General features: G+C 35.4%; 1 protein-coding gene across 4 annotated transcripts in view; it reads left to right on the top strand.

The window, feature by feature from the left end:
- Positions 1 to 11,353, top strand: part of CDH8 (cadherin 8) — a 150,701-nt gene extending 139,348 nt beyond the window's left edge. For 3 of the 4 annotated variants that reach the window (XM_069793414.1, XM_069793412.1, XM_069793415.1), the window contains 2 exons: positions 7,900 to 8,151; positions 9,287 to 11,353. In XM_069793414.1, the coding sequence (XP_069649515.1) occupies positions 7,900 to 8,151; positions 9,287 to 9,780 (746 nt within the window). In that variant the 3' untranslated portion in view covers positions 9,781 to 11,353. Of the gene's footprint in view, positions 1 to 7,899; positions 8,152 to 9,286 lie in introns of those variants that run through there. The other variant, XR_011326478.1, reaches the window with a different exon arrangement.
- The last annotated feature ends 2,856 nt before the right edge of the window (positions 11,354 to 14,209 follow it).

Below are 14,209 nucleotides of genomic sequence, written 5' to 3'. Positions count from 1 at the left end.
TATGTGTTGTGACACACAGTATATATGGAAAAGTTAGGGTCTTACAGTATGTCCTAGTCTTGAAATTTAAATACATATGCACGTGTGTTTCTGTAGACCTGCTTTGATTCTCAGTAATCTGTGTATGTTAGTTTGGAACTTCTGGCTATGCTAAGCCTTCTCTCTGAAATATTTACATGGCATGCAGAAAGGCTCCTAACAGTATCTGGAACATTTCATTTGAAAACTTTAGGCAATCTCTTCCACTCTATAGACAGGTAATTGTTTTTTCCACTTACTGAAATTCCTTCTGTGGATGCGTTTTGCTGTTCCTTGCATTTCAAATGACCATTAGTCTCCACCATAGGGGAGATATCCTCACTGTGAGGTATGCATATAGTAAGACATTATGTGTATACTTTGTGTGTAAGACAGAGGTATAAATTACTGCCATTAATGGCCTCGTGATAACAAATTGTTATTGTTATATGTAATCTGCATATGAGAATGCCTTGAAAAAGTCATTATCATACTGACTGTGTGCCCAGGAGCAATCTTATACCATAGCATTTCAGGCTTTCAAATTATAAAAAGTTAATATAACTCTTGATGACATTTACAAAAATATATAATGGCACTCCTTTCAGTTCTCTCACGGAAATTATTCTCAGTGAAGTTAAAGGGAGTTCTGTGTATGTAAGAACTGCAGGATCTGGCACTTTTTAAAATCAAAGCCACATTTTTTTCTTAAGTGGCACCAGCTCAAGAAAATATTAAGTCAATTTTTTTTTTTTTAATTTATTTTCTGACTTAAAATGTTTCAGCCAACGTAAGTTGTATTTAACTTTCAATGCTCTCTGGCAGAGAGTACACATTCTAAATTTCTTCTCATAGCAAGTTGTTGTGTCAGAGTTATAAACCCCTGAAAATTGGCATTTTGTAATGGAAGTGCTGACAAGACCTTTATTACACCAGTACAAATAGGCCGCCTTCCAATAAATGCTGGTTGTTTTTTTTTATAGTCTGGTGGTTGCTTTCTGCCACTGTATTTCAAAGTGAACATTATAAAAAAAGTAATAGCGTAATAGAAATACACTGGTATGACTTGAATTTGGCTCTCTAACTGTTGTAACAAAACTTCAATATGGTTGACATGTCTGATTCCAGATTTAGTTTTAAAGGACTGTTATATGACCTACTGGTAAATTGTTTTAAATTACTGTGTGCATGTGTATGTTCCATACAGTATTGGAACAGAAAAGACAATCATCATGGCACCGAGAAGTGGATGTTAAGTTGCTTAGTGTGAAACTCACTTAAATGCCAGGAACATATCACATTTAAAAACCAAAATGTTCCTGCATAAGTTTTCTTTTTCTTAATATGGTATTCATAGTTGGCATTCTAGAAAGAAAGATTCACTTCAAACATCTGTGATTGTCTTCATAGTCGTGAAGACTCTGAGCCTTTCCGGACCCTAGAAGTAAGTCACTGAAGTAAGAATTGAAGGATGTGTGTGAAGTGAGGAAGGCGAAGAACATAGGATGGAATTCCTAGAACTTTTCCATCACTTACCAAAAGTACTATAAATTTCATTGAATCTGCTTGAGATTTAGCTTTACACATAAGAGAACCCCAAATCAATGTAAGCCGTAAAACTGTAAATCTCACAGTGACCTAAGGGGCTTAGGTACCTATCTTTCATTAGTTTCACCTCCTAGACTGCACTTTTAAGTATGCATTCATAGAAAGAATATGAATCCATTATCCCTAAAGAGAAATACAGATGGCAAAGCCTTGGGATATTTTGGCTTTTTTATTTATCTTTGCAACATTTTGTTGGAATCGGGTAACACAGTAATGGAAAGTTCTTGGTTCAAATGCAAAATATCACCATTATTTTATCAAAGCATTCTAAACCACAGCATTACTTTCTGAAACTTTTTGGTTAAAATAACAGGATAATAGAATTAACTAGAATATGTAGATTTCAAAAATGATCCATCAGTCTATGCAAATTGCTGTGTTAATAATGTATTTTTAATGCTAAGCACATTTGACAGCCATTTCATCTCTCTTTCTAAACTGGAGCTTGGCAACCTGCATTAATTCTTACACTTTACAGATGTAACATTCACTGCACATGCCACGTAGTGATGTGATCCGAATAAAGTAAAGCATGTCAAAGCAATGTGATTATTAGTAAACAAGTTTGTGGCAGGCTTGTTGAATACAGAAGAGAAAAATGAGAGGCAAAAGCCGGTACTGTTTTAGCCTATCTTACATCTTCACTGGCCTGAATTTCCTTCAGATTATGGGAGTGTCAATCATGAGTGGCACCAGGGGATTCAGAAGAGGTAAATCAGCATAACATCAGAGCAGGTGAGATTAAAATCAGGTGTGTTGGGTACATTTCAGACAACTGTGGTAACTGTGTAGCTTAAACAGACCCAGAACCCGAAGTTTCCTGGTTTGACTTGCCATAGGTGTCTGTAAATTAAAAAGAGAGAGAGGTCCTATGTCCTAATTATTTCTCTATCCCATTAATAGTAAAACTAGTATTGCTTCAGAATCAAACTACATCATTAGTTCATCAGCAGGGATTTTCTACCCTTCCTTCAATGGGTTAACAAACCAAGGTACAAAATATAAGAGTTGCTGCTAGACTGCAAGTGACCATATAGATATGTTTGATTATGGCTCTGCTGGACTAAAGGTCAAAGGAAAGTTTTAGAATACTTAAGAGACAATTATCTAAAGTTCAGACTTTTCCAAAGGAATGGAACTAGAAATTATATGGACTTTTATCTAAAGTTCACATTTTTTAAAGGAAAAAGGTAGGAGGAGATGCTCATTCCATCACTTTGCTGTTAATTTGTCTGGGGTTTTTTTATTCTGTCAAGAATTTATTTACTACAAGTTCTGCATCACAGTAGTATTAACATGATTATTCCCCTTTCCAAGACATTTTAACATATCAGAGTGCTGTATTCTTATACATGATTAAATATTACTTTGCTTATGATTCAAAATTCCCAGCAGCATTTTTTATTTCTGCAAAGGAATGCATGACCTGGAAATGTGTTTAGTTTTTTTATTCATTAGTTGATCCAGCAGTTCAATTTGGTATAAGCTGTTATTATTTAGGCCAATTGATAAAGAAAAAAATACTCAAGGATACAAAATACGTGACATTTTCCAATTCTTCTCCACATCAGTACATTTTCTCCCATGAAATACTTTTTTTCCTGTGTTCTTATTGGTGTTTTAAGGGATTCTGGAAAGTCCAGGTCTCCAGAAAAATAAAAATTCATTCAGCTGTTTGCTAATGTGTCATAGGAATGTTTTGTGAATTGCCGTTACATATGTCAATATGGCATGTGACTTACTATGGTGCAGGAGAGACAGTTTGATCAGTCAGCTGAATTTTTATAGCACAAAAACTTTTCTTTTGAACCTGATGTCTGCTATCAAATTTGATAGCAGTCATCAATCCGCTTTTTTGAAGACATCACAAATTTTTGACATTCATGAAAAGCAGGTCAGTTTGAAATACCTGTAAATGCTTCAGTACCCATATGGTTTGGCTATCATAAATCAGACAAAATATACTATAAAAATGGCCTCTTTTTATTTTCAGATTATTTTATAAGCCTTCTACTTGAGTAGAACATTTATGCCTTTACCATATAGATTAGGCAAAGGGTCATCTTTCTTGTAAACTGCTGTTCAACAGGATTTTGTCTAAAACAGTCATCAAGGAAGATCTAGTACATGTGTAAAATATTACAGGACACAGCTGTGTATATATATTAACATATATACATATATGAGTTCTTATAAAAATGTATTTTGTGTGCATAAATACATCCATGCTGAAAATACTAAGTTTAATCATGACACAACATTGTTATACTAATGAACAAATTTTCATCTACTAATGATTGGCAAATTTATAACATGCAAACTCAAACTTGTTCCCTTTTAATCAGGTGTCCCTTTAAAAAGTGTTACAGCCCAAGGCAGAAACAAAAATAACTGTCTTACATAAACATGGGTGTATCTCTCAAAGCATTTTAATGGCATTCTTTTGGAAGCAAGAAACTGAGGCTTCTAACTTGTCCTTATGCCTAGTCTGAAACACACAAATCAGGTTTTCAGCTCAGGGCCCATCTTATGAATAGTGTTCTTTTACAAGGTGAACATTGATGAGGGTATGCTTTGAGTTGCTGCTTCTGGTTTTTGTGCTAGATCAGAAAGCAGGTCATGAATATTCTTCCCCACTGCTTTTTGTAATAATGAGAATAAAAAAAGATTTCAAAACAGTTGAGTTAACAGAGAGGTATCGCCTGTGGGACTATGAATAGTGACTTGTTGGGGCTGCATTCATTGGTCTTGTTTCTGCAGTGTGATACTACCAATCTAAATATGTGTTATTTGTAAGTCATTTCATAGATATGTACTTTTGATAAAATATGCAAAAGAATAATGATTGAGGTATGGCTTATAGCTCATGGAGTGTATAGAGAGACTTTTTGAGAGACCTCTGTGTCTTTGGACAAATTTATTAGTTCCTGGTCTCTAAAATGGGGATTGAGATATATTCCACTATTTCTTTGTTACTAGGTTTAAATTTTGAAGAAAAACAAAAATACCAGTATTACTACAGATCTTTTGAAAATCTGTATTTAACATTGTAAGGTCTCCAGTACTGAATAGTAAGTATTACAGGTGGTGCGTACATGAATTAATAGTTACGCAAAGAGCTGAAATGCTATTTTAGCATTCTCTTGAATGTTCTCTTCTAGTGCATTTGCAGATGACCACTAAATATTATATAGCTAACATTTCTTTGAATGTCGTACGTTTTGTTTTTTCTGCCTGTACTTTGGTAGATTCCACTGAAACCTTTATGATAATAACTTAATTACTCAGTTATTTCAAGTTTTTCTGTGAGCATAAGTGCCATTTATGAACTGAGAAAGGAAATGAATGAGCTGTCCTTGTCTTTTCATTATCAAAAAAAGCAGGGAGTGTCACAGTAAGGATACTCTTGCTGTTTTTCTACTTGTGCCAGAGGACTCTATTATAGAGAATCTGTTTTAAACTAAAAAATATACAGAAAAAGATAGCTCTGATAAACATGAAGAAACATACATTTCTGTCATTCTACTGTTTCCAGCTGTAAAGTTTCCAATTAAAATTCTTTCTTCATGTAAGTAACATATCCAGCATAGATAACAATTTCTACCACAAAGTCCTTAATACCATTAATGATTTGATCTTTCTGAGAATATTATAAAAGGGATAGAAAAAGAAAGACAGAAAAAGAGCTATGTAGGTGGAAGGTTACACAGCAGTGAAGTCCACTGATCTCAAAATATTAAAGAGACCGCAAGGGAATGAAAGAATTGCAATAATGTGTACAGAGGAAATGACACTTGCATGTAAGCTGACTGCTTCTGTTTTTTACTTTCGTTCTGTCATTTTATTGTCTGACTTAAACTTGCAACATGCATTCTTGTACAAAGTAGAAGTTGAAGAAGTTGAGTCCTGCCTGCTAATTTCACATCCAGATTGATGTCAATGCCATTAAAGTCACTCATGTCCAGCAAATCCAAAAGCAGCTTTGTATTAAAATTATTATGTTTTTTTTTCTCAAAATCTTTCATCCAAGAACCTCAAAAAAGACCAGGGGGTCTTGAGAACAGTTGGGAGTCTGCAGGAAGCACTTGGCCTGGCTGTAAGCATATCCTCGGTTGTGGTTATTCAAACTACTTTTGTCTAGAAATCACACTGGACATGTTGTGTAGACCTTCTGCATTGTAATTCTTTGATTTGGCTGTGAGGGAGATATTCCCATAAGAGTCTCTTTCATGGTTGTTTCACAAATCTGCTTGTAAGCTTCAGAAACTGAGAGTCATCTGGTGATCTAAATGACTGATTGTTTTATGTTTAAAAAAAGGTAAAAATGAGCTCCAGATCTAAATTGTAGTTATGTGTTCCTGGAGCTGTGTTACTCTGACCTTACACTGACGCAAAAATTTTTGATGAGTTAACACAACTATTAAGATCACTTATTTTACACTATTCCTTAAGCCTGCAGGACAGAACATAGCTCCTAGTCCATCCCGTGTAGTTGGTACATCATCAGTGAAATGACATTTAATAGGATTCTGGCATTTCAATGAACTTCTTCAATGCCTTCCCCACATAGAAGGGTACAGAATTCAGGGAGGCTTATTTTGATTGAGAATGTCAAGGACCTCCTGAATATACCTCACTGACTGGAGGAAAAGACTCAGTGTCTCTTTGCCTCTGGCAGGTTACCTCAGTGCTTTATTAACAGAGGGGGGGGGGGGTTCTGCATGTAATTTTCCTTGTTTTGCTAAAAGTAACATGAATAAATAAATAACCTGATCAGCGCTATAATGAAGGATCAGTGGGTTAATTGGAAAGATGAGTGGGAAGTGATTGTCCCCTCTCCTGCTGAGCACCTGCTGCCAAGTTAATTCATGCAGCAGCCCTGGAGGTTGTTCCTGGAGGAGATTCCTGCTGTTTTGTCAGCTACAGGTAACGGGAATGTCCACAGAGAGGAGAAAGCAAATCAGATAAATTGAGTTTATTGCTAATCAGCTGCTAGGATTTATTTTCAAGTACTAGGAGCCAACTAAAACATCAGTTAGAGAGTCATTGTTCTTCACTCCGGAGTCACATCTCCAGCAACACCAAGGTATATTTATTTTAGGACAGAGCAAAGAAGGGGAAGGAATTTGTTGCTAAATATTCCCAAGGCAAAATTGAGTTCCTGACATCCATTGGCAAAACGATTCGGTCATTTCATTTTGCTTTTCCTATTGACTACTTCTGTTTACCAGTTTCTTTCTGGGCATAACAAATTCAACTTTAGTCTAACACAGTAGTTTTTAACAAAAAAAACCAAAGCCTGTGAAAAAGGAATTGATATTCTCTTCCCTCCTTGTCTTGCATCTCTTCTTATGTAGTACTAACTATTCAGCCAGTACAACTTCTTTTACACTTAAATAGTTCAGCTAAATGTCCCAAATATCTTGCTTATCTTTTACTTTATCTTATATCTTTTGAACTTGAATTGATAATACCATTACTGGTACCAGGTAGTTTCTTAGACTCAGCATAGCTTCACTGATTGACAGAAATGGGCATTTTATTTCCTCCATCCTGCCTCATTCCTCTCATTTTTTTCTGCCCTCTTCTGTTTGTCTCTTTATAGCACTCTTCCTTTTTTACTTTGTTTTATTCTCTGATTCTGGCTTATTAGAATTTTCTGAACCAGGCAGAGTAGCAGTGAGTGTGTCAGAAAGATGGAAGGGATCTGAAGCTGTCACCAACAGGAGCAGCTTCTTTTTCTCATTTCTTCCTGAAGCAGGTGCCTTACCTCTTTTGCATATCTGTAAAGGGCAGGAATGCTAGGACTCAGCATATCAATCCTTTCCTCCAGCTTGGACAGAGGACTGTACCAGGCTTATAGGAAGGAACAGGCTGTATCGGTACAGATTTCTGGAGCACAAGAAGTCACTGCGTAACATAACTGTAAAAGTCTCTGGAGTTCTGAATAACTGACTACAGAAGCGACACTTCTGAGTGGGATTTGTCTCAAAGACAGAGGTGGAAATTGAGCCCCACATATTTTTTTTTCTCCTTTGAAAGGTTAAAACAAAAAGGATTAAGGATGCAACTTATGCTGAGGTATTTTTAATTTTGCAGGAGAAAGTAAAATGGGCAGATAAATTTACTTTTCAGTGTCACTTGCTGCCGGTATTATGAGTATAATAAAGTGCATATGTGTTTGTACAGAGGTTTTCTTCATGCCTTAAGAAAAAGCTGTGGTTTTAGCAGTTACTCTGTGTGGTGAAGCAATGCAAATTTTCCCTTTTCCAGATAATACTCTCAGCATATTGGCAAAGCATAGTGGATTCAGCCGGCAGAAGCAAGAAGTATACCTACTGCCAATCATAATAAGCGATAGTGGAAATCCTCCCATGAGCAGCACTAGTACTCTCACTATTCGAGTCTGTGGTTGCAGCAGTGATGGCATTGTCCAGTCCTGTAACGTTGAAGCATACGTACTTCCCATCGGACTCAGTATGGGAGCCCTAATTGCAATATTAGCATGCATCATTTTGCTGCTAGGTATGTATTCATTGCACAGCCTGGTGTTCAAAATTTTTCTGATTCCTGGGTGGCTGTAAGTAAGCAAAGAAGTTACATAGAAGGACAGACAATCTAATACAATGTAATGTGCGGCAGTACTGAGAGACCTGTCAGGACTGCATCCCCACTGTACTAAGAACTGCAGAAAAGCATATTAAGCAAATTCCCAATTTGAAGTAGTCTTACAGACAAGTTGCATAATAAACAGGTACGGAATATGAAAATGAAAATCAAATCAAGTATGTTAAGCAGCAAGGTGAACACAGTATATGCTGCACATGATAGAAAATGGATTTGTTGTATCTTCTAAGACTTCTATGAGTTTATTCCGGATTGTAATGGCATAAGAGACTTCACAGTTTTACAAGATAAGAAGCACTCTATATTTTAATAAAACATACAAATTTTGTATATGACATCAAGCAAGTGAAGAAGAGAACAGTGAAGGAAAAGCTGCACTTTGCAGCTTCACTTTGTAACTAAGATTTACATCAATAACTGACATTTCAGCATTAAGCTGCAAAAACAAATGTAACCAATTTATAGCTTTTTATACATCTGTCCATGATTCTGAAACTGATGTATCTAAGCTCTTTCTTTCTCCCTTACTGTCTCATTCTCCTTTCAATTATATAGTGTGAGTCTGTTGCAACATGTAAAACAAAAAAGACACCAATTTCCTTCTGTCGTCGGGGCTATGTTTCAGAAAAACACCCTCTAGTTTTGGAAAACTCCATCCATAATGTAGATCGTTACAGACTAATGTTCAGTGGATGGTGATAGCTTGACTTCAGCTAGGTTTGTAACTTTTTCAAAGGGAAAAGTTGTCTAAATTCGAGGCTCAAAAATGGAAGTATGCAAAATCTTATTGCTTATGTATTGAGCTTCAGGTATAAATATGAGCTGATAATAGAAAACTAGAGGACTAAGCAGAGCTTCTGATGAAATTTTCATCACTTGAATGGGGTTGAAGTTACAGGTCTTTCAGCTTTTCACTACCCTTATTACTTTATTTTCACAAAATGCAACCTATTGCCTTCTACAACTGCACTTATCATGTAGTGCTTTGATTGGAAATTTTTTACCTAATCAGCCTGTCATGCTTTCTTTGCAGTCATTGTGGTGCTGTTTGTAACACTACGAAGACATAAGAATGAGCCTCTAATCATCAAAGATGATGAAGATGTGAGGGAAAATATTATTCGCTATGATGATGAAGGAGGTGGAGAAGAAGATACAGAAGCTTTTGATATTGCAACTTTGCAAAATCCAGACGGAATTAATGGATTTTTGCCTCGTAAAGATATTAAGCCTGATCTTCAATTTATGCCCAGGCAGGGTCTTGCACCTGTTCCTAATGGTGTTGATGTTGATGAATTTATTAATGTAAGGCTTCATGAAGCTGATAATGATCCCACAGCTCCACCGTACGACTCTATCCAGATTTATGGCTATGAAGGAAGAGGGTCAGTGGCTGGTTCCCTTAGCTCGTTGGAGTCCTCTACATCAGACTCAGATCAGAATTTTGACTACCTCAGTGAGTGGGGTCCTCGCTTTAAAAGACTTGGAGAACTTTACTCAGTTGGAGAAAGTGACAAAGAAACTTGACAGTGGATTACAAACTTTTTCACTGTTGACTTAATGATCATGTAATATTCTAGGGCCACTGCTGTTAGTTAAAACTAATGTGGCTTTTTGTTTTAGAGGCAAGTTTAGCGCCAGTCATCTATAAAATCAACTACATTGTAATGTTGAACCAAAAAAAAAAAAAGTATATGTTAGGAGGTTAAGTCTTGTGGAGTGTGAAGTAAAGTATGTGGAGTGTCTAGAAGTCTTTGGATATTTGATATTCACTTGACCACTCTGAAGATGGAGATTTGGATCTTTGATTATCTTCAGTGAATTGAAAAGAACAAAAAGAAATTGGTGCTTTCTTAGAAAATGGACTCGCAGGGCTTTTGCTGTTGAACAGTAGCTCCTGCCAGTATGTGTAAAGCTAATGGTTTGTTTCTGCATTGCCAACAAAGATCCCGCCACAGAAATGTTAAAAGCAATATCTTGGTCTTCTTAGCAATGCTGAATAGAAATAGCATTGTAAATTCTTACTGGCTTCTACTGTGCAGTGACCATACATTGTACATACAGTAATTGTTGGCCACGTAACCACAGACTGAATATCATCTTTAAATATTGTGTCAAGCCTTAAAATATTCACATGTTCTTAATCCATTCCAGTGATGGGTAATAAATCCTACTAATGTGCAGAGATTCAGATGCAGGGCTACAAAACCTTGCTATACAAAAGGATCTTTTTCTAGAAGAAGGATCAATCCTGTGCTTCGTCTTCTGAAAGGAAAGAAAAAACTGTGAAAGGGGATGGACTTACATATATGAAAGAATTGCTGATTTTATTGCTAAAGATCGAATTTATTTGTTTAATCTTTGAAATAAATATTTTATTGATGTCCATTACTGCTTTTATTTATTAAGACTGATAATCTATAGAGTAAGATTATGAAGAAAACTAAATTATATCCGTTAGATTTTTTTTCTATATATAATGAATGTTTAATACATGTACATTTTGAAAAGAAAAATGACAAATTGTTGCAGGTTAAAGCAGTAACCTATCCATTTGCAGTAGCTGAATTTTAAGAGAATGCTGGCAGGAATAAAACTTTCCCAGAGAAAACTTTTGACAGTTTTATATCTTCTTCATAAATCTAGTACCTGGTGTTTTTAATACAAGCACAAACAGCTGGAAGTAAACTGGTTCATGTGAATATTTAAACTATAGACTTTTAGAAATCCACACATAACACAGTACAGTAAAAAACATGCTTATAGTTCTCCACTGTATTAGAGCAGGAACCAGTGTGTACATAATTTTACTGCTTATGTTATTAGCATTTCTTTTCTATAATATTCATAGTGATGCACCAGGGCTCTTGCACACAGAGAAAGAACAATACTAGAAGCTGCAAGCATACTCAATTTGTAATGCAAACTTGCCATTTAGAAGTAGCAATTGTATAGTAAAACTACGTATTACATGCAAATCATTTTAATTTTCTACTTTGTTTTGAAGCTATATTATTGTTTGTTTATTTACTCCATGTATTGTATTCAGAGAAACTCCTGTATTGTTTCCTACTTTGTGAAATATATTTTTATAAATACTTTTCTTGTTATTGCTTTTCTTTCAGTTTTACCTGTACACTGCAGAAAGGAATCTGCTTGAATAACTTCATAGTTTGTTGAGGAATGTAGTTCCTTCAAAACAATTTATTTATTAGTTGAATACAGTCAAAATAAAAAAGGATAATATTTGAAGCAGTTTTTGACAGTGTTTGCAGAATTAGATATGCAGCAGCCTGTGACCACAGGAGTTATGTGTGTCTAATTCACTGCGCCATGCTGAAAAACAACCTCACACTTTTGTTGTTAAAGTATTGCTAGTAAAAACAATCTCCTCTCTTTAAGCTCCTCAGTAATGTTTGTTCTGCAAACAAAAATGTCTTAATGCGTCACCCCCAATTTTGCCTGTATTTCAAAATGGAAACATTTACTTTGCTTTAGCTGTGGCATAGCTGGTTTTAATGACTGTAGATTGTGGACAACTAATATGCTAATAACACATATATGTATTATAAAGATTTTATTGAAATTAATGAATTATCCAATTCATTTAAGTTACATTTTTAAAAATGCCTCTGAATAACTTTTTCTAACAATTTTGGTAGTACTATAAAATAAACAGTGAAGTCATCTAAAGATAGAAAAGAAGCAGTCATCAAGATTTCAATGAAATCAAACATATTTATGTAACAGACTAATAACAGCCAAATGCATTCTTACTAATCACTTGTACCAAGTGCCAGGGTGTTCTGAATTGCCATGCCAAATCTAATACTAGTGTAAATGGAAAAGTCTGATTCAAAACTTGGACTGAGCTAATTTCTAGTCTACATCCCAATCCTGGGAGCAAAGAAAGGTGCTGTGAGATATGGATCACATTATTGTCTATAGTCACATAAGTGTTTAGGGCAAGTAGCTCTGACTGTGAGTTATTGTATATACTGTAGAGTTTTGCAAAGCTCTTTTGTAGGAAAACTCACAAATGGATAACCTTCTGATTGCCTTTTTGATCGAAAGTTCCATCTGAGACCACGACAGCGCATTCAGTAATAAGATTTCCAGGAAAAAAAAATCCTATCACTGGCACTGTAGGAGAGGCAAAGCATGACAGAAATCTCATCACTGTCAGTCAAAAAGAGATGGTAGCTACTGCTGGTGGGTATAGCCATAAATTGTGCATTTATACAGGTTTTAAACATGAATATCTACAATGCAAAGGGGACAAAAAAATTAATGAATTTGTGATCTGTCAGTAGCAATGTGCAATTTTTGAAGTCATTGCTACCCCACCAAAGGGAAATTATTCATTCTGCACACAAATTCTGTGTAATTTGAATATAAAATTTATATCAATACATATTAGAGTAATTGATCATTCAGTTTTCCAGTACTTGCTCCTTTTTTGACAATGAAATTAATGCAGTATAAAATTGTTTTGGATAACAATGGTATTTAGGGGGATTAGAATCGTATCATTCTACATTTCACATCTAGATTTAGACATATTAGTGACATTCTTTTTAAGCATGTAAAATGGTAATTCGTCTTTTACAACAACATTTAATTAGCAATTGACTTGTAAGTGACAAGGAAAATGCATTAAATTAGAATTACTAATACTGATAAATTTGAGAATTAAATTCTCAAAATCTTTTACAAGTGCCACGCACCTTAAAGTCCCATTGGTTCTAGCTTGCCTTCACCTAGCTATGTCTCATGCTCATTTGTCAGAACTACTAGTGTAAATCATCCCACACATAAAAGCTGGAATTCTAAATTTTTGGCCTGGACATTGTCCAGACACAAAATTCAGCTCCGTCATTTCAATATGCAAGTACTGTGAAGTGAATGTGTGTACCTGTTTACTAATTACAACTCAGATGACTAAAGGTGTTCAACAGGTTCTGTCCTTTACAGTAACTGAAAGCATATGCTATTTGTGTGCTGTGACCTTGAAATCAAATCATGGAAAGCTCATTTAGTCACAATACATTTTTCACCCGGTATCATTTATACCTTTTTGTCTATGATGAATTTGAAATGCCTGTGAAATATACAGGAGGGAAAATGGCTGAAGATTTTCATTTAAATGAGCAGTTGCTGATCACAGGAGAAACATTTAACACAATGGCAACTCCAAATACCATCAACTATGTTGCAGCACAGCAGTAACAATTCTCAGTCTGGAGAACAGACAGAATGTCTGCAAAATAGTATGTTCAAAATAACTTTATTTGTACAGCTCTGCTAGAGATGTAGCTGCTGATTTTAATATACACAGAAAAATAAATCAACTACACTATATCCATGCAGTTGCACGTACCTACATATGTGTGTGGCAAATTTTTTTAACAGCCTGCATGGTCACTGAATTCTAGAAATGGATAAATGGGCTTAGGGGGCTTCTCCAAGGTCTGTCCAGCTGTAGGAAACCTTGGCAGGTAGTCTGTTTCTGTATCTGATTTTCTCGGGATATAATTTCAGTCTTAATTGAGCTACCTGACTGTTTCTCACCTTTTCCCTGCCTCTCACTCCACCAGTTCACCTATCCTGAGCTGTAATACTGTGAACATAATGTTAGGAAGTAAGTTCATTAAGACCACATAGTGCTCTCTTCCTTCTCTCTTATTATCTTATTTGTGTTTAAAACCAAACCAAAACTACAACAAACAACTGTATGCAAGTGGCTTACTTTTCAGATGTAGTCAGAGGACTGTATTGTTACTTGAATAAGTTCAACTGCTGCGTAAAAAAAAAATAAAATAAAAAGCATGACTAGAAGCAATACAAAAACCTATCACAGGAAGACTAACAGTGAACAGTCTGGTTACTTATACCAAAGGACTGTTTCTGTATTTTAAATTACACTGAAAAATCTAAAGCCAATGACGGTGCTTTT

Source organism: Haliaeetus albicilla, chromosome 10 (assembly GCF_947461875.1).
Source record: "Haliaeetus albicilla chromosome 10, bHalAlb1.1, whole genome shotgun sequence".
Lineage (NCBI taxonomy): Eukaryota > Metazoa > Chordata > Aves > Accipitriformes > Accipitridae > Haliaeetus > Haliaeetus albicilla.
This window is presented reverse-complemented; position numbering and strand designations above follow the sequence as displayed.